The following is a 20,506-nucleotide window of genomic DNA, read 5'->3' as shown; positions in this document are numbered from 1 at the left end:
TGGCCATGGACCCCACTCCATTGGCCAGTAGACTCCACCCCCAATTCCCAGGACCAGCAGGAAGTAGGGAAGGAGCCTGGGACTCTGGAGAGCTAGATTTGAGTTCTTGTTGGGCCCCAGGGCGTTGCCTCACTGAAGCACATGATCTCCCCGCCGCCCAAGTCCTCACCTGTAGTTGACTGAGGATAGACACAAATTGTTGACTTTCAACAAGAGACAAATATTTTCCAACAGTTGAACAAAAAGCTTACTGGAAGGCAACTGGACAGCACCCAACAAAACTACGTATGTGTTGCCTGCCAACGTAGCAACCCCACTCCTTGGACTCTACCATGAAGAGGACCCCCAGCTCTACAACAATACACCTGCAAGCTTATTCACCGAAGCATCATCTGTAAACGAAAAAATACAGGAAGCAGCCCAAATGCCCAGACATAGGGGAGTGGTTGAATAAACTCTGGTCCTATACACAATGGAGCACTCTGCAGCTGTAAAGAAGGCAGGTGTGATATGAACAGATTTGGAGAAAATTCCACGACACACCATTCCATTTGAAAAGCAAAGAGTGAAGAGTATTTACGGTACTACCATTCACATAAGAAAGGGCGACAAAATATATAACTTGCTCTGTGTACAACAAGAGTCAATTAGATATGGAACAGACTGGCTCCCTAGAGGAGGTGAGTGATAAGGGGATGGGGTGAGGGGGGACACGATTGGGACAGCAGGGACAGAGGGAGTGACACGTCTCGGAGAAGATCTTTCAGTACAGATCTGACTTAGAAGCATTGCAATGTTCATGTGACCTTCATTTACCCCTACACACAAGATGATTATCACCAACCAAACGTGAGGGAAACCCAAAGTCAAGTATAAAGACCAACAAATGGACCAAACCATTACAAATACATGGCATGCCCACACAGAAGGGGGTGGGAAAGAAAAGCCCTCACCTCAGAGACTCTGGAAACAGTTATCTTGACCAAATAGGGGAAGGCCAAAGAAAAACACTGAACACAGATGCGGTCACCGACGGGGCAAGTGTTTCTCACAAGGGTGTGGGTTAGCAATTCGGAACTCACGCATACTTGAATTAAGTGAATATATTTTAGCTACTGAGAGCTGGTCTCTCCCTGCTGGAGAAGGAAGTTACAAATGTGGAAAGGGGAGAAGGCTAACATGGAGCCCCTGTTGTTGAGACTGGAATTTGAGATCTCAGAGCAGACTCAAGGTTTTCAATGTTCATACAGGCAGGCAGGCACAGAGACACACATGATGTGTCAGTACACACCCATGTCATCCCAGCTCTGTCCCCTGAAGAGGCCTAACAGCAGCAATGCCCCAAAAACAATGAGCACCCCCAGCTCCCAGACCTTGGTTTCTATGCACCACGCCCCAGTGATAGGACCCAGGACTCCTTGGAGAAGTGGCTGATTGCGGGGCTGGGGAAATACAAGATGAGCCTTGTACATCTTGTGATTTGAGAAAGCAAAGAAGTGCCCCCCAAAAAGACAAGGGGGCATGGGCTGGCCAAATGCACAAGCACAAAACTGAAGGAGCTCCTAATATTAGGCCAAGCCTGGAATAATCTGAGCCAGAAAATAAATAACCTTTGTATCAGATTGTAATTCATAGAATAAAGTAAATACCCAGCCGTCTATACTGATACAAATAAATAATCATAAATACATAAATGGGGGAGAAGAGCTAGTTCTTTCTTACCATAGAATTCTAAGCAATAAATGCAGAAGGAAAGCAGGAAATAAGAAAATCACCATCAGGCAAACTTCACAGCAATAACTGTTGGAGGCAAGATCCACCGACATGCTAAAACTAATGGGTGGAAATTTAAGGAGAAACAGGATTTGCATGGTCTCAAAGTACCTTCCCCAAGGAATTTGTCTTCCCCAAGGAATTTGTCAACACCAAGGAAAGATGGAAGCTTTATGGTGGAGAAGCCTGGCAGATGCCACAGTGGTCAGTGAACAAGGTCAACATCACCAGTGATAAGACATGGACACCATGACATCCTGACAGGAGGCGTGACCAGGACACAACATCACCTCTGTGGGGTTCTCGCCAAAAATGCACACCCTCGGGCCACTCCTGACGAAACCCCAGACAAACCCAAACTGACGGACAATCTATACAAAATAACCGATGAGAACTTTCTAGTAGTGCCAGGGGGCGTGAAGGACAAGGAAAGAATAAGCAAGCCTTCCGGACAGGAGGGAACCAGGAGCCCTGGGTAAAGCAACATGGGGCCCATGGGGTCCTGGGGTGGAAAGGACAGGAGCGGAGAACCCGGTAACGTCTGAACAAGGCGTGTGGTTGTAGGGGCTCCCTCTCTGGGTTTGCTGACCGCACTCTGGTCATGCACGCTGAGGACCTGCGGATAACCTGGGTGAGGGGAACCTTCTGAACTGTTTCTGCAACTTTCAAGTCTAAATTAGTGTGTTTGTTTAGAAAAGAGAGGTAAGAGTTATTTCACAAACACTTATGCCAACCCACCAGGCCTTTGCCAGGCCCTACTTAGGGTTTGCTTCAGTGTGAATCCTTTGTGGAGGTGGGAGGGGACAGATGTTAAGGGGTCTTAGCTTTGAACCAGAGCTTCCAGGGGCCTTAGGTCATAGGCTCTGGGTCACTCCTTAGTTACAGAGATCCCCAGAACTGAAGGCAACTTCTGGAACATTCTGTCTAGTGTCCTCAGCCAGGACTGGAGGGGTCTATAGTTAGGCCTTGTGGGGTTCTCTCCAATTCCCGGACTCGTCTGCAGACCCTGCCCACCCTGGTTCTCAGAAGGATTCAGGATCCGAGCTGAGTCTCAAGGGTCCTGGGTTCCAGTCACCTCAGATTCTGTGTTTTGGGGCTAAAACCCAGGCTTTGCCAGCACACATCTGTGGCTTTCTTCCTGGGACCAGCCTTCTGGCTATGCAGGCCCTGTGAGTTCCCATCTCAGAAACCTGCTTGGCGACCCTGGGTCTGGGCTGTTGACTCTTGTGCCTGTCCCCTATCCTCCAGGGACACATGTCCTACTCCACAACCCTGCCTGTTCTGCTCCTGAAGCTGGGGGTTCAAGCCGCGTGCCTTCCCGAGTCCTGCCCGTGTCCACCTCACCTCTCCCACTCCTCTCTTCCCCTTAGCTCAGCACATCTTCTGGCATGTTCCCCCTTCTCGGTGTCCTGCGGACCCTAAATGTCAACTGCTTGCCTGGGCTCCATCTGAGTGCCAGACTTTTTCCCAGCTTCCAAAAGAAGCAGATCCCCGTCTAAGCCAATCCCCGAGGCCACGTGGCCTGTCTCCAGGTACGTGAGGCAAGGCCCCAGATCTGTTCTAACGGACTTAGCAGAACCTACATCACATGGGAGTGAGCTGTCAAACGCATTCAGACCCCACAGAGCCTGCCAAACCCCTCCTCCCCAGCTGCAGTGATGACAGAGGACAACAAATCTCCTGACACTCTCTCCCATCGAGAGGCAAGCATCTGCGTCCCCTCCCCTCGGGTGACAGCATACAGGGGCAGTGGCCCTGGGCAGTGTCTGGGTCTAGCCGGAACAGGTTGGCAACTTTCACCTCCTGTCTCTCAGAGCAGCACACTCCGGGGGGAAGCCCGTCACCACGTGAGAAGTCCGCCCACCCTGGGACTGCCTGCTATGAAGAAGCCCAAGCTGGCCACCTGGACAGGAGCGTGGAAAGAGAGATGTCCCCGCGGGGAGTCTTCAGTGCTCCTGCCCCAGCCACCGGCTGCCTCCAGGACAGGACGGCCCAAGTCAGAGCTGCCCAGCTGAGCCCATCCACCCCCCAGGACCAGGAGAGAGAAAAATGACTTTTGTCTCAAACCACTGAGTGTTGGGTTGGCTTGTTAACACAAGAGGGAATAGGACCCTGACTGAAAGAGCCTTTTGTTGGAGATGCTGAAGGAAAGGTTTTTCTTCAAGCAGAAACAAGCGCTTCCAGCAGAATGTGACAGATAAACATGCAGACAGACCCTTTTGGGGGAACAGCAAAGATTATGAACATTCTCATCTGTAAAATGGGGGTCATGATTCCCTGAGGAATAGGATGAGCCCTGTGTGAGCCCGACAAGGGATCGAGTTGGCTGCATCTGTGATTATATCCCCGTGTGTCACTCTGTGTGTGTATGGGGGGGGGTCACTGCACCTCAGTTCCGAGTATTGACAGATCCCAAAAATCAAGCAAGGTCTCTGGATTTCAGGTCTGGTCGCCCCTCACACAGACGACCCTGCTTGGCTGTGTCATCAGCCCTCTCTTCCTGCTCGTGAGCGATCTGGGCCACAGTGGAGGCGGTCCGAGGAGCCTTTGGGCTACTGGACACTTCCTGGGGGGCAGGCAGTGTTCAGAGCACTTCATATGCACAGGCAATTTGAATCCTCACAACAGACGAAGAGGGAGGGGATGGTGCTATCACCACACTGGGGCCAAAAGGTGGAGGGAGGGACCTCCCCTGGCAGGTCCCACAGCCGGCAGGTGTAAGAGAGCTGGGATTCGAACCCGCACATCCAGACCAGGCCCACACTCCCAGGGGCCCTGGTGTATGGCTTCCTGGCGAGCAGCCACAAACTTCCCTTCTTTCATCCCTGAGCCTGCTTCCTTGCCTGCAAAATGGGATGATAACACCCACCTGGTAAATGCAGTATGGACCACGTGAGATATTCACGGTGCCTGGTGCATATTTCTCCCTCTCTCTCTACCTGCACTCTTTACAGCTCAAAGTTGCAAAGGAAGCATATTTACTAAGAAAATGTACGGTCCTTTTTTTTTTTTTTTATTTCCAAGGTCCCACAAGGGAAAGGATCATCCTTTTTAAGGAAATCCAACTTGAAGACCTTGATCAGATCAGAACTAGAAGCTGAACAAGGGTGAAGGAAGGCAGACACCCCCCCTTAGCAATATGGAAGCATCAGTTTTTATTTCTTACCCCCAAGCTCCGTGGTGAGACGTCCAACTAGAATATGGAAGGGACGTGGCCAGAAAGTCCTTCCAAGGAGCCCGTCCCATGATTCCTGGTACTCTTGCATCCCCGTTTCTAAACACCCCTGGGGAGATCCCAGGGTTTCGGAACAGCTCCTGTAATTGAGATTTCTTAGCACTCATGTCTTGCTGAGCAAATGGCTCAGCTGGCTAGCTGTGGATCGACAGTCTGTATTTCATGAATGTTTTTCTTTGGAGGGCTGTACCCATCAACGTTTCACTTACTTGGGAGCATTTGCATTTTAATGTGATTTTTTTCGACACAACCAGACAGCTGGATGGGTTTCCCCCTCTCCTGAGATCCAAAAACCTCATCTCTGCATATGGATCTCTCCAAGTGTGTTTGTGTCCAGGCTGGAGACAGGATTCATCTGAATGATAGCATTTTTGAAGAAACAGCTACTGACGTACAGAGAAAAATCAGGGTTACAATTTCAATCCGATGCTTGTCCAAAATGAACGTGGGGAAAAAATTGTTTTAAATGGATTTTGCTATAAGGTTTCATTTCTGAAAAAATATACATGATGCAGCTTCTGCCTACCTATCCACATTCTTACTTCCCTTCTCAGTCACTCCCGTACCAACTAGACCAGCACCCTCTATCTTTTTGGAAAATACCACCCCAGGGCCTTTGCACTTGCTGTCTCCACTCTGAGAATACACGTTGCTCCAACTTTTGTGCTGACTTGCTCTTTCCTAGCATTCAGGCTTTGCTCAGACATCATTATCATCAGAAAGCCTTGCTGGCCACTCTGTCGATAAAGGTCCCCCTGTTCTCACTTTCCATCCACGTGCCCTACTTCACATAACTTGAAGGTATATTATTTTTTTCACCATTCCTCCCCCCTTTGAAAATAAGCCACAGGACGGCAATCTTGTCCTCTGAGGAAGACCCAGCACCATGCGTACTGCAGAGACAGTAAGCTGTTTTTTGAGGGAATGCATAAGTGCCCATTTTCCAGAAGAGGAAACCGTGGCTCCCTGAGGGCAAGTGATTTGTTCACGATGGCACAGCCAGGAGCGGGGGGCGTCAACTTGTGGGGTGTCTTGAGCTCAAATCGATCAGATTAACTCCTACATTCTACATTTGCCTAATTTACTTTTCCTGACTCCATCCAAGCACACTGGCTCATCCGATGTCTCCCCTACCATCTTCCTGGGGCCTGGTGTCCAGAAGACACTCGGAAAATGCTTGCGGAAGGAGGTCTCCATGCATGAACAGAACCCCTCACCCCTGCTCTTCCTGTCCGACTCCTCATGGAACGCTCAGCCCGTCCTGTGACGGTCCTGCCACGTGACTGCCCAGATTTTGGCCGGGGCACCTCGGGGGGCTGCTCGGATCCCTGCCTCCCGCAAAGCAGGCTCTGGTCAGCGCCGGCAGTGGGCAGGTTCTCAGCCCAGCCAGACAACAGTGCATGCTTATTTGTCCGCTAAGCACAAGCCTTCTGGAGCGATTTCTTGGATCACCTCCCAACATCTCAAACATTATGTCAGAGAATAGAAGAGAGAATCGATAAGTGATCATTGAAATAAGAAGGGAAAAATATGCTCTTCAAAGACAGGTAAATAAAGAAGGCCAAAAAAAAATTAATAATAATAAAGAAGGAATCACAAAGCACTTATAAAGCACATGTCCTCGTTCTTATCTAACTGCACAGAAACAGGCCACACTTTCCCTCCATGAGCCTCTGTTTGCCTGTCCATAAAATGGGGATTTGCACCAGGTGGGCTCACTCTTTCTAGGGGGCTGCTTCTCTCCCTTTTGCTATTGTCTGTTAATGCCAACGGGGCAATCCGGCACCACTCACCCTCCGAACCACTCACTACCTGGGACCCTTAGCCACCTTGTCATACGTGGTAACAGGCCACCTGGATTAAGTGCTTACTGTGTCCTTGGCACTGTGCCCCCAACCTGTCCTGGCCGGCTCATTTACTCACCGGCACGGCCCTGTGCATGAGGTAGGGACTGTGCCCTGCACCAGACAAGAAACCCATCTGCCCTCTAGTGGCAAACCCCCTGCTGCCCCGGGCTCCTGCCCCCTCGCAGGCTCCACCCAGAAACACCAACTCCAGCTGCTGCCAAGACTAAGACTCAGCCGAGAGCCGCAACTAAGTCTTAACCACTTCTGCATCCGCCACACCCCCAGCCCCAAGCAGGTCTATGCTTACAGGAAGATTTCATATACGTTAGCTGAGCAAATGAGAAAAACCAAGGACAAATAACAGCTCCCAGTGAATGCCTCAGTCTCAGATCCTGTGGGATCGGAGGGGCTTCCTGAAGCCGGGGGGACTGCTCTAAACGTCTTTAAGTGATTTTACGGTTTCCTCCCTGTAAGTTGGAATGTTCAAAGGAGAGAGTTCTCAGGAGCAGAAGGTGAGCGTAAATGAGCTAGAGTACCCATGTGAATGTTTATTCCACATTTTTTCTGTTTGGCACCTGTCTGAAGTCACAGACCTACTCGAATTCTGTACGCAGGCGGAAGCTGCCCCTCCCCCACCCCAGACCCAGGAGTCCCTCTGGGGTTTGTTACTCCACAGGCAGACGGTGTGAGTACACTGGGCTCCCCCCATAACAGCTCCCAGGTGGAGGCTCTCCTGTCCTGCAAAGCGTCTTCTGTCCACGTCTTTACTGGGAACTGTGGAGAGCCCCTGGAAAGGCCACTGGGCAGGGGAGAAGCAACCATCTCAGGAGGGGGCTGCACGCCCCCTGACAACCAAGAACTCAGAAGGAACTCCAGCATGACCTCCTGCTGGGGCAGCAGAGACAGGTGGATAGGAAATCCGAAACTAGTCAAAAAGGAAGTCAGGGAAAAGGAGAACACCAAGAGTCTGTCCCTGCAGGGGGCATGGAAAGAGCACTCGGTCTGCTCGGCGGCCAGCTCTGGGACTCCCAGCACGCCACTCCCTCTGTGGGCCTCACCATCCCCATCTTTCAATCGGACAGGAGTGGACAGAATACCAGACCATCTCTGGGGTTTCTCCCTGCTCCTACATCCCATTATTCAATAGCCTAAGCCGGGAAATTTCTGTGAGAGTAGAAGGGGATCTGAAAGCCAGGCATCTATTGGAGCCACTGGGATCCGCCTGCAGAAAGAACTCTTCCAGGGCACCTGGGTGACATCTGCCTTCGGCTCGGGGTCCTGGGATCGAGCCCCGCATCAGGCTCCCTGCTCGGTGGAGAGACTGCTCCTCCCTCTGCCTGCTGCTCGCCTTGCTTATGCGCACTCTCTCTCTCAAATAAATAAAATCTTAAAAAAAAGAAGAAAGAAAGAAAGAAAGAATTCTTCTTCCTTTGCAGAGATGCTGAGCCAGTTGCTCTCAGCTCCTACTGCACCGAGCGCACTGCATCCCGGTGACACTCTCTGACCACCCTGTGCCTCTCCAGCTACACGCTGGAGGTGCATCTTCCTGCATCCCCGCACCTGGCCCGGGGTTGGCATGCCGTGGGCATACCACAAATGCTGGCTGGTGGGCTGGGGCCGTGACAGATCTCCCAGGGTGGCTGCAAACGCCCTCCCGCTACCTGTCCCACCAAACCCACACTCCACCTTCCGCTGGCACACAGCCAGGCTACATTTCCCATCTGCCCTGCAGTGAGGTGTGGCTGCACGGCTGAGGTCTTGACAGAGGAATGTGAGCAAAGTGCTTTGGGTGGGTAAGTGGCCAGTTGCTCTTTCCGCCTTCCCTCCAGCCTGGAACAGATGACAAGGATGTCAGAGGACCCGGAGCCTGGTGGAGCCAAAGGTGGGGAAGCCGAGTCCCTGCATCACTGCATGGAGGACAGCTGTCCCCCGACCAGGGACACCTACCAAGACTATTTATGTGTGAGAAATAAACCTCTATGGGATTAGAGCCAGTATATCTCGGGGATGTGTCTGACAGTCACGTTGCTTGCTCTAATTAATACACATTAGTTCTACCTTTTAAAAAATTAAAAAGAAAACGGTTGCATTCTGAAGGAGGAGGGTGGTTAAAAAGCTTAATGTAGTTGCCATTTTTCCTTTGGAACTGGTGTTTCTAGAGCTTTGGGGATCAGATCTCACTTGTCCCACTACTTACTATTTGCAGAAAATTCCAGTCTTCACACAGTCAGCAAAGCAGATCAACCTGGCCTTAAAGTCTACCTAAAATCAGTCAAGTCTTTGGGGCAGAATACAGACACGGAGGGCCTACTAGGTAGAAAGCACCGGGCTGGTTGCCCTAAATTTGGTGTCTGTTTTTCTAAACCTTAAAATCAGGCTACACGGTCTGGGAAGCACAGGTCAGAGGGAGCAGAACAGAAAAACTGACATGCAGAGTCCCAGAAACCTCCAGAATATATGGATGCCAGAGCAAGGGCACTTAGGCATGAAAGATGTAGCCCTACCCCACAGTATTGGTGGGAGGTGTTCACCTGTTTGAGAAGAAAGTATCATAGGGCTACTGAGAAGCAGAAGCAGCAGGTCAGAAATCCAAAAGTTGGGGTTCAACTGCTGTGCTATTTCTACTGTGTGACCTTGGCTGATGACTCAGTCCTTCTGAGTCTGATGACTTATTGGCCAAGGAAAAAACTCAAGAGCAGCTGGACTATCTCAACTCTGGATGAGCAGGCACATGAGGAAATGAGCAACATGAAGGGAAAGATCAAGATAAACACACACAAAAGTGACCTTCGAGAAGAGGGAAATAATTCATGGATGAAAGCAAGCAAACAAACAAAAACTCCAATATTTCACTACTCAGGATGTTAACAGCTATAAAACAAAATGAGATTCTAGGGAAAGGAGCAATCAGAGAATGAGAAAAAAGCTCTTGGGGGTCCCTGGGTGGCTTAGTCAGCTAGGCATCTGTCTTCGGCTCAGGTCATGATCTCAGGGTCCTGGGATCTAGCCCTGCATCAGGCTCCATGCTCAACAGAGTCGGCTTCTCCTTCTCCCTCTGTCCCTCCACCTGCTTGTGTGCACACACTCTCTTGCTCTCTCAAATGAATAAATCTTCTTAAAAAAGAAAGAAAAAGCCCTTGGATATTAAATACACTAGTGTTAAAACGTTTTATAAAAGTAAACAAACAAAAAAGACTGGAAGATGAAGTCTACAAAATTTAGAATAAATAGCAAAACAGCAATGAAACAATAAAATAGAAAAATGCAGAAGTAAATAGGCCCATTCTGGAAGGTAGAAGAGCCAACAACTAGAAGATTCTGAAATGCACAATGGGAAAAAAATGGAGATTTTTTTTTAAAAAAATCAAATACATTAGGATCTCCCAGACCGTAAGGATTCATCTTCAGATTACACTAAGTATCCAGAAGAGTGGATGAAGACTCCCCTACAGAGTATCTTCATGTAATATATGAATGCCAAGGATGAAGAAAAATTCCTAAAATCTGCCAGAAAAGGAAAAAAGAAAACAGAAAATCTACAAGGGACCTAGAATCAGACCTCTCATCAGCAACCTGGAAAGCCCCAAAGTCTTCAAAATTCTGAAGGAAAATGATTTTGAACCTGGAGATCTACCTTCAGTGTGAGTATAAAATAAAGATGTTTTCTGACAGCTTATTATCCATGTATCTTTTCTTAGGAAGCTCCAATCCAGGGAAGCAATGAAGGATGAGCCCAGGATGACCTCTGCAGAGCAGGTGTGCAGAGGTGTACAACTTGGTACAGGAACAAAGAGGGTCCTGAGAGGACAACAAATCAAAACCAAAACACACACACACACACACACACACACACACACACACACCAGGGAGGAGCTCAACAGAACTGGTGGTATGAAAAAAGGGAGAATATGATAAAGATAGATGAAGCAAGAAGAAAAAAAGAAAGGCAATTAGAAATTCCAGGAAACACACACACACAAAATCCCACATGATCAAGTCATGATCCAAACACAAAGGAAACTAATAAATGGCATGATTTTAAGCAACGGATGGAATGCAAGCAAATAGAATGCATTTGACTCTGTTCTGGGACATTCTGCCTTGAGTGATCCAGGGGCTGAGAAGATGATCTCTGGAGAAGGAAATGTAATCCCAGCATACGGTTTCATGTAGCATTAGACACTTCTGATACAGCAGTAATTAGATGACTGTCGCCTACCGATTCTGATTCCTAGAGTCAGGCTCTGGACAAAGCATATGGTAGAGAGTACAGGACAAGATGTAAATATAACCAACTCTGATGTAAGGTCAACCCAAATGCTGAAGGTGCATGATGCAGAAGGCAAGAGGAAAGGCAGAAAAAATAGTAGGGCTCTAATCTCCTCTTCTTACAAAATGAAGAGACAGAAGAACCGTGAAAGGGTGATGGAGAAAGGCACTTTTAAAGATTAAAATGGGGGCGCCTGGGTGGCTCAGTCGTTAAGTGTCTGCCTTCGGCTCAGGTCATGATCCCAGGGTCCTGGGATCGAGTCCCACATCAGGTTCTCTGCTCAGCGGGAGGCCTGCTTCTCTCTCTCCCACTCCCCCTGCTTGTGTTCCCTCTCTCACTGTGTCTCTCTCTGTCAAATAAATAAAATCTTAAAAAAAAAAAAAGATTAAAACGTAGGGGTGCTGGGATGGCTCGGCCAGTTAGGGGGTCCCTTGATTTCAGTCCCTTCAACTCTTGATTTCAGCTCAGGTCATGATCTCAGGGTTGTGAGATCAAGCCCCACATGGTGCTCTGCACTCAGTGGGGAGTCTGCTTGAGAGTCTCTCTCTCCCTACTGCATACACACACACGCTCTCTCTAAAATAATAAATAAATCTTTTTTAAAAAGTAACCGATAGAAGCACTTTAATAAAAATAAGGACTGGCAGAGGAGGAGTCACGTCTTCCTTACTCATTTTAGAACACCCACAGTTATGGCCTGAAGGTGACAAATTCACTATCTGGATGGGAATCGTGGCTCATGCAAAAAATGGAAAAGGGCCACGTTGAGGATTAAATGAGCTTAGACGAGGAATATCCGCGGGGCTCGAAATACATCAGATATTTTATTGTGCCTACCCCTACTTTACAATGTGCAAATATTAACTAAAAAAGAACTTTAAGGGTTGAAGTAAAAAGATAGCCAAGCAGAGCAATTTGAAGAAATCTATGCAAAAGTGAACCCAAATCAGGACGTAAAGTATGACAACTATTTTAGAGACTCTTAAGCAGGGCAAGGCAACTTGCACTGGGCTAACAGGTGGCCCAGAAAATGGGGGGGGGGGGGCTTTGGTGAGGAAGACCTCCCAGAAAGAGCCTGGAAAGAGACTCTGCTCTGCGCACCCCAAGTGTTTGCAAACATCTCTACCACTGCATTATATTGACACGATGGAGTAGTATTATTATTTTTTTGCAAACACAAAACAAGTCTCTATACTTTTTGGGGAACTTGCAAGCAGGTTCAAACTGCTACTCTACTGTTTACATTATATTGCAGGGGAAAGCAAATGCTGTATGCAGACTTTCTCTCAGTTTCCAAGAAAAGAGAAACAACGGAGGCTCAGAATGGAGGCCAGAGGGTGTGATGCAGATCCTGGCTTGACTCTGGCCCACCCCAGGCCTTTCCCCAAAGTCCCAGCTTTATTCTGAGCCAAACAGGGTAGGGGGTACCTGGTCCCAGGAGGTGGGGCTGGAATGAAACTTGGTGCCCAAGATTCCATCTTCAGTGGGCCCAGAGTTAAGGCGTGATGCTTCCCCAATTAGTTGGATCAGCCCGCTGTCTATTTCTGGGCTTCTGCCTTAGTTTCCCCATGAAGCCCAAATACGGAGGCCCTGACACCGTGCCTGGCTCATCCAGTGCCTTCCCTCCACGAGCCCAGTCTCTCTGAGCCCCCTTTCCTCCCACTGCTGGCTGCAGGACTGTTCAGATTGGCAAGGGAAGCCAAGGCTGGGTGTGCAGTGGGACCCGCACAGGTGTGGAGCCAGAGAAACGACAGCCGCATCCCAACTCTGCCACTTACTGGCAGTGTGACCTTGGGAACATTCTGTAACCTCACTGAGCTCTGGCCTTCTCAAGGATTCACTAATTTACTTAGCAAATACTTTACGAAGCACCTACCTGGGGCCAGGTACCATGCTAGGTGCACAAAGCGCATGGCATGCTTGCGCGGAACTTAGCAAGTGAAAGGCCACGTTGCAGTGGGTACTCTGAGGGGCACGTGCTCTGCGCAAGAGCTGCCCAGAGAGACAGGAGCAACAGCTGTGGTGGGGGGGCCGAGGGGACGGAGAAGGGGACACCTGAGCTCAGACAGGAAGGAGGAGCAGAAGCAGAAAAGTGGTCCAGAGGCGCAAACGGCAGGTGCAATGGCTCAAATGAAGGGCAAAAGGATCTGAAGGAAGTTCTGCAGGTTTGGGGCACTGCATGGGCCAGATTTCAGAAAACCCTGCCAGAAAGATCTGAGGCTCGGTAAGCTCCTGATGGTACCTTGTAAGGATTCTCCAGCATTGGTAAATGCAGATGATCATTCCCACTTTGCAGAAATGTGAGGTTTAGGGAACCAGGACCCTGGGGCAGGGAACTGAGCCCTGGGACCTAGTATTAGTACGTATTGCAAAGCACGCTAACTAGGTGACTTGACCATCCGACTGCCTGGATTTGGGCTTGCTTCATCCTGTAACGGCTCTCCACCCGACCCCGACACGCACTCACGCACACGCAGGTGCACACACACCAAATGCAGGCACACGCACGCTTTGCTGGAACTAAGCTCTCTGGACACTGAGCTAGACTGGGGGTCCCAGCACTTCTCCCACCAAGCAAGCAAACCTGTGTGCGAATCTCTTTGTCGCCCCAGGCTTAGTGTCCTGTCTCCTGCCGGCCTGTGATAAGTCCCAGAGTGTCTTCCCTGGCGCTCTCTTCCCAGTTAAGACACAAGAGCTGTTCTTCGCGCCTGGACCACCCTCCTTCGAGGGGCTGATGGCTGCTCCTCAAGACAGCTCGGAGGTGCCCTCCCCAGGAAGCCTTGTCTGACCCTCGCCTGCTCTCAGGGCGGGTTCTGGGCTCCCAGCACTTGCCCGGCTGTCAGCATTTGTCACGAACCTCTCAAGACACTGCTGTCTGACCTGACTCACAAGCGTGGGGACGGCCTGCCCGATCTATCTCGGGGCCTGCGCTCCAATCCAGTGTCAGCAGAGAGGAGGTGCTCGGCAGAGCTGCCCATGGTTGAACAGTCCACCTGACGGGGACGCCACCTGGCCCCCCCACAGCAGTCCGAGAGTACCCCCCTCTGAGTGAGGATACCCCGGGAGTCCAGGTCCTCCGGCCACCCTACGCCCTAACTACGTCTACACCTCGGCTGCACATCCTGCCGAGCCCATCTGAGGCTTGCTGAGGGGCCCCGCGGATCGTCTCTGAAGATGTCTTAAGGCTCTTCAATGGTGCAAAGAGAAGCAGGTCAGTTTGAGAGCCTTGTTGTTTCTTTGAGAGCCTTGTTCTTTCAGGCATGGCCTTAGGGATTTTTTTTTTAAATGTAAAAACCAAAGAATCTATAGACCCACAGCTCAGCACCTGCAGAAGGTCACTGGCTTGATTCCAAATCTCCCCTCTCAGTCGACTGGGAACCGTTTACACCAAGAAAAAAAAAAATGTTTCCATGAGCACGAGATTGCACGCCCTCTCCCTCTCTGCCTCGCGCCGGCCCCTCACAGAACTGGGGCGCCACCCTCCCTCCCCAGCTCTCCTGCCACCCTGGGTTAAGGGGAGGTGGCAGGAGGGAGCCCCAGCATGTTGGGCTCCAACGGGGTCTAATTCATTTAGAGGTCCCCAACCCCTCATTCAGATGCGGCTCCTTAACAGGTACAATGCCACCTCGTCCCCAAGCAGAGAAGACAATGACAAAGATGGCACTGGTTTCACCCAAAGGAGACCCATTTCCCTCAAACACCCTCAACATACGGCAACATCAGCTTTCTAGGTGCCCAGGCCCCATCTCAGACCAGCTGAACCATAATGCACGGGGTGGGGGGGGATGGCTTCAGCATTTTTCAGATGCTCCCAGAATCCTGGTCCTTGAGCATGATGCCTCAGGCAACAAAAGGGTCTTCCAATCTTCTTAACTACATACCTACTATGCACCTGACCTCCTGCGGTCTTTCTGAAGCAATCTCTGCCCTCGGGGAGTATTCACGCAGCTTGAGAAATCAGGGCCCCACATGGGGTGAGAGCGGACCGACCCACACCTTCAGAGCTATAAGGAGCTCCTAGAGGATGGCCCCTTCCCTGCAGGCCCTGAGTAACTTCCGATTCTTCTTGGTAGCAAAAATTTCCTTAAAGGGCCAAGCAGATGATATTTTCAGGTCTGCTGACCCCCTGCCCACCCAGGGTGCTCCAGCCTCCCATCTCGAGACTCCAAATCCCCATCCTCCAAACTTAACCTTCCCAGGGTGGCTTCGGTGCTACCCACAAGACAGACTCCCCCTGCCCAAGCTCCTGTGTGGCCTCCGCCCCTTCCGCTGCCCCTGGTCTCCTCCGGCCCTTGGCAGAAGAGCCCCTAACCAAACTTTCAAGAGGATCCCTGTTTCCCTTTCTCCAGAGAAAGAGAATATTATTCCCCCCACACAGGCCACAGTCACTGCAGACCTGACAGGTCATGCATTCACTTGCAGCGGCAACACGTTTTCACAGGGGACCACCTCCCTGGTCCAAACCCAGCGTCCACTCCCATGAGCTGTCCCCACCGGGGCCACCCTACCACCCATCCCCGCGGCCAGCCAGCCAGATGCCATCTTTGACTCTGCTCTGTTCTTCCATCACGCCCTGACACTTCTTCCCTAAACCGCCTTCCAGATTATAACCAGAGCTGGCGTCTCTCAAGTGCATGGTTTTAATTAATATCCACGATCTCACTGAATCCCACAGCAGCCCTGCGATGTGCACAGAGACTCGCCCAGGCGACTCTCAAGAGTCTCCAACGAGCAGCCACGTGGTGACTGGATCGGAAAGCACAGGGCAGCGCCCACGCGTCCGAAACTGTGCTGGAGCGAAGACAGAGATGGCCAGACAGATGTCCCGGCCCTAGAGAGGTCTGCGGTGTGCTGGGGGAAAGGAACCAGACTGGCTGCAATGTCTCAGCTCGGCGCCGCTGCCCCGGACACGGCTGTCCCCGGGCCGCCCTGCGGTCGGAACGATACCTGACCGAGTCACGTGCCCCGTGCTGTCAGGAGCCTGAGCAAGGCTTCCACATCCGGCCGGGGGCTGCCCCGCTCCCCAGAACACGCAGGGTGCCCAAGCCGCCACCTACTCGCTGCATCCAGCCACTGGCAGCATCCCCAACGGACGCCACAGCACACAACCCGTCCCCAGGAGCTCGGAGCCGACAGCAGCTGACTTCACGCCCACCCTGCCAGAGGGGCCAGAGGACACCGGAGCCCACTGGGGGCATGTGCCAAGCCAGCCTGCGCGGGGGACCGCTGAGATCCCCACGGGCGGGCAGCACCCACGGCTCACAGGACCTTCCGGGTGAGGGTGTGGTCCACGAGGGACCCGCCGCTGGGCAGACTGTCGGTGCGATGGGCTGAACTGTGTCTCCTCACGGGGTAAGTTCAAGTCCTAACTGCTGCTCACCTGTGACCTGAGATGGAGCTATAGCCTTTGCAGAGGTCATCAAGTTAAAATGAGGTCGGACTGGATGAGGGCGGGCCCTGCATCCAACGAGTGGTGTCTTTACAAGAGAAAGGAGATGCGGTTTGTACACAGAGGCGGGCACACAGACACACGGGGAGAAGGCCACGTGAGGAGGTGATGTGTACATTGCAGAGATGCAGCCGCAAGCCCAGGAGCACCAGGGCATTGCTTGCAGCATCCCCAAGCCAGGAAGAGGCATGGAACAGGATCCCCCTAGAACCTTCAGGAAGGGCCCGGCCCTGCCAGCACCTTGATTTCCCACTTCTGGCCCCAAGAACAGCAAGAGAAGACGTTTCTGTTGTTTTCAGCCACCCAGCTTGTGGCACTGTTCTGCAGCCCACGGAAGTAAGCGCTCGGCAAGGGCACATGACAACAGGGAGCCGAGACTGGAAAAACCCTCCCACACGCACATGTCTTGCATAATAACAGGGCATGAAGTCCTCGGGGGGTTAACACTGGCAGCAGAGAGACCCTGGTCCATTCTCCTGCTCCACCTGTGTGACCTTGGGCTTGGTCCCAAGGCCGCCTGAACCTTTTTTTCTCATCTGTCATTTCAGGCCATGAAGCCAGCCCTGCCCCACTACCCAGAGTTGCAAACTCGACTGCATCTGTAATAGGGCTTCGTACAGAAAACTGGTCACTTGAGTCAAGGGACCCTGTGGAAGAGGGTAGAAGTTAACTCTAAAAGCCAGTGTTTGGGGCGCCTGTGTGGCTCAGTGGGTTAAGCGTCTGCCTTCGGCTCAGGTCATGATCCCAGGGTCCCGGGATCGAGTCCCACATGGGGCTCCCTGCTGAGCGGGGGGTCTGCTTCTCCCTCTCTTTCTGCTCCTCCCCCATGCTCATGCAAGCTCTCTCCCTCTGTATTTCTCTCAAATAAATAAATAAAATCTTTAAAAAAAAAAAATGAAAGGCCAGTGTTTTCTCTGAAAAAGAAATCAACCTTCACAAGTCCAGGGCACTGTCATGCCACCCCTGTCCGTGTCTTTGGAGACGACAGGGCTCCGCTCAAGCTCCACAGAAGGCCCAGAGGAGGTGGGACCTTGGTGTCGCTTCCAAACGGGAATGTGTTTCCAGAAATCAGTCAGCTTGACCGTATCTGCATATGCCAGACATTTGCTCTTTTAAAAGTGTCTGCCAGCACAGATTTCTAATTTGCAAATGTTCATTCAACCTCCGTGTTGCAACAGGGCTGTCTTTCTAAATCTCAGACTGGATTATGTCCCTTCCCTGTACCCCAACCCTACTCGGCCCTGAGAGGAAAGCCTGGCCTGGGCTCTCCACGCTCGCTCAGACCTGCATCCGTGCTTCTGTGTCCATCCCTGGCCTAGATGCTTCCATCCTGTTTCAGTCCTGCCTAAGCCAACACCTCTTCAGGGAAATTTCCCGAGTGCCCCCCTTACAGTCTCCGAATAGTGGTTCATTCTGCTGTGAGCACCCCCACATCACAGCTTGCCTCTGCTCTAGGTGACAGGACCCCACTCATGTCCCTCCCCTAAAGGGACACTTTTGGAGCAGTCAACAACTTGGAATCAAATCTCACTCCTGCTCTCGCCGACCGTGCACCCTGGAGAAGGCAGGCGGCTTCCCTGAGCTACATCATTTCCAGCTTACAAGGAGCAGTGGCCGGTGGGAGACTCGGGACTGCACAGAGTCCGTGAGGCTCAGAGCCCAGTGCTGACATGTGTCAGCCCTTCCTTCTGCTAAGGGTGCTGGTACTCCCACTAAGTCACCTCTTCGGACTCCTTACTGCCCATGGGTCCCCCGTGTGTGTCCCCAGACCACATCAGGTCTGTGACCAGAGTCTTAATTGCATTTGGCAAAATGAAAAACCCAAGAACAATGCACACTGATTGGTGAATTAAACTTCGTTAAATGAATTAATTAAAAGTAACTAATTTGGGGGGGCGCCTGGGTGGCTCCGTCAGTTAAGAGGCTGACTTCAGCTCAGGTCATAATCCCAGGGTCCTGGGATCGAGCCCCACATTGGGCTCCCTGCTCAGCGGGGAGCCTGCCTCTCCCCTCTGCTGGTGCTCTCTCTCCTCTTCTCTTTCAAATAAATAAATAAAATCTTTTTAGAAAACCTTATTTTGAAAATTCTAATACTAGGGTCTTCCTATTTTTCTTTCTCTTTTTTTTTAAAAGATTTTAAGATTTTTTTTAAAAGGTTACCTGATGCAGCACTCCAGCGCACAACCTCGAGATCAAGCTCACATGCTCTATCAGCGGAGCCAGCCAGGCGCGCCCCCACCCCATTTTTCTTATTATTTATCATATCATGGTGGTAACACAGGCCAAATGAAAGTTTCGCAATCTCATGCAATTCTTCGATTCAACACACTTCCTCACCTCCATACATCAAAAGGCTGGCAAATGCAACCCTAACGGGAGCCGGTTTTGAGACACAGTAGAGTGAAGGTGCCACTTCTCTCCCCCACCCCGCACGCCCTCCCTGGGCAACCGTCCCAACTGCCTCTGAGGACAGGCAGCTCACCCCACCACGAGACCCCACCTGCCCAGCCACAGCTATTGAGACCAGACGGCCCCTCACCGGAGCCAGGCCACTCAGCTTCCCTTGAGGGAACCTAGGCCCCCAGCAGAGGGAGTGAATTGGGCTGAGGCTGCCATTTGGGGGTGAGCATCAGTTGGCCCTGTGCTCAGAGGAGCGGGAAGAGACGGCCAGCGGTGAGGGTGAGGGTGGGGCGGGCAGTGCCAGGTGATGAGATGCGGCGCTCCAGATGGACAGGAAGGAAGGCGTCCTGGCTGCTTCTTCGGATTCCCTGTGACCGTCTCTCCTTTGTGAAACCAGACTTCCCTGCTCGCTTTGGTTCCCACGAAATGCTGACTCCTTCTCAAAAATCTACCATTTATAAAATTCATGTGTTGATTTTTCTGTCTTCGTGCCCCTCTAAGTTCCACGAGGACAGAGACCCGGGAGGTCTTGCTGGCACAGGTGCTCAACGAAGCTTCTAGATGGATGAGAGGCTGATTACAAGCCGGCCGGGGGCGTCTGAGGCTGGCCACCCCGCATGCCCGAAGCAGCCTTGGGGGAAGGCTCCTCTCTTGAGCCTTCAGGGAAAAAAGTGAGGAGCTCCCCGGGCTCAGCTTTCAGAGACAAGCCAGAAACCAGATAGGGATGCCTCTGTCGAAGTCCTTTCCCACGAGAAGGGTCCAAGCCCAGGGAAGGGCCAGGAGAGAAGAGGCCCAGAGGCAGTGGGGACACTCTGTGCCCACTGTGGAGACCAGCCCAATGGACACGGACAAGAATCTGGGGTTCACAGTCCAGGAGAGGAGCCTGTGAAGTGACCAGAATAAAGACCAAAGTAGTGCAGGGTGGGGAAGCCAGACAAGGAGAGGGTGGGGGAGACAGGGGAAGAGGAGGAAAGAGGGCAGGGGGGCGGGGGAAGGAGAGAGAGAGGAGGCAGGGAGAGGAGGTGCCAGCAGCCCTGTCATCTCCACTACGGGCAGCAAGGACAGCACCCAGGGCCCATGAAGAAGATGCTTCCATTTCTTTTAAAATCAGAAGAAAAAAGTAACTTTAGTTAGAAGAAAATGTTTGAACACATACTATTAAAATACTCACCTTTATATCAACTCAGTCATAAGATAATAATTTTTAATACTTTCTTATGGAGGAAGGGGCCCACAGAGGCAAAAGTGCCTAAGGCCCAAGAAAGTGAGGTCACGGCCCTGGTGAAGGGCAAGGAGGCAGAGGGGAGGGGAGGGGAAGGGAGGGGAGGTCTGTACACTGGGGTCTGTACTAATGCCTCTTTGAACCAAAGGAGCAGACATCTGTGCTCTTACATCATGTTGCTTACTTCTTCCGGGGAGGATGCCTGGCAGGTGAACGGGAGATGTGCAGGGGTCTCCCACGGGGCAAGGTAGTCAAGATGTTTATAAATGTCTGAGGGTGACAGGACGTGCTCTGACCTCCAGAGTCACAG

The 20,506-nt window shown here is 51.5% G+C and overlaps 1 protein-coding gene across 5 annotated transcripts in view; it reads right to left on the bottom strand.

Annotated features, from left to right (window-relative positions):
• The window catches only part of LOC118543568 (protein TUNAR), a 48,024-nt gene that overhangs the window by 15,328 nt on the left and 12,190 nt on the right, over window positions 1-20,506 (bottom strand). For 2 of the 5 annotated variants that reach the window (XM_078054170.1, XM_078054172.1), the window contains exon 2: window positions 5,218-5,363. The exons of the other annotated variants lie outside the window; for them this stretch is intronic. In XM_078054170.1, coding sequence (XP_077910296.1) covers window positions 5,218-5,307 — 90 coding nt within the window. In that variant the 5' untranslated portion in view covers window positions 5,308-5,363. The remainder of the gene's footprint in view (window positions 1-5,217; window positions 5,364-20,506) is intronic. 5 annotated transcript variants of the gene reach the window in all.

Source organism: Halichoerus grypus, chromosome 8 (assembly GCF_964656455.1).
Source record: "Halichoerus grypus chromosome 8, mHalGry1.hap1.1, whole genome shotgun sequence".
NCBI classification, from domain to species: Eukaryota; Metazoa; Chordata; class Mammalia; order Carnivora; family Phocidae; genus Halichoerus; species Halichoerus grypus.
Note: the sequence above shows the minus strand (reverse complement) of the source record. Positions and strands in the feature narration are given on the sequence as shown.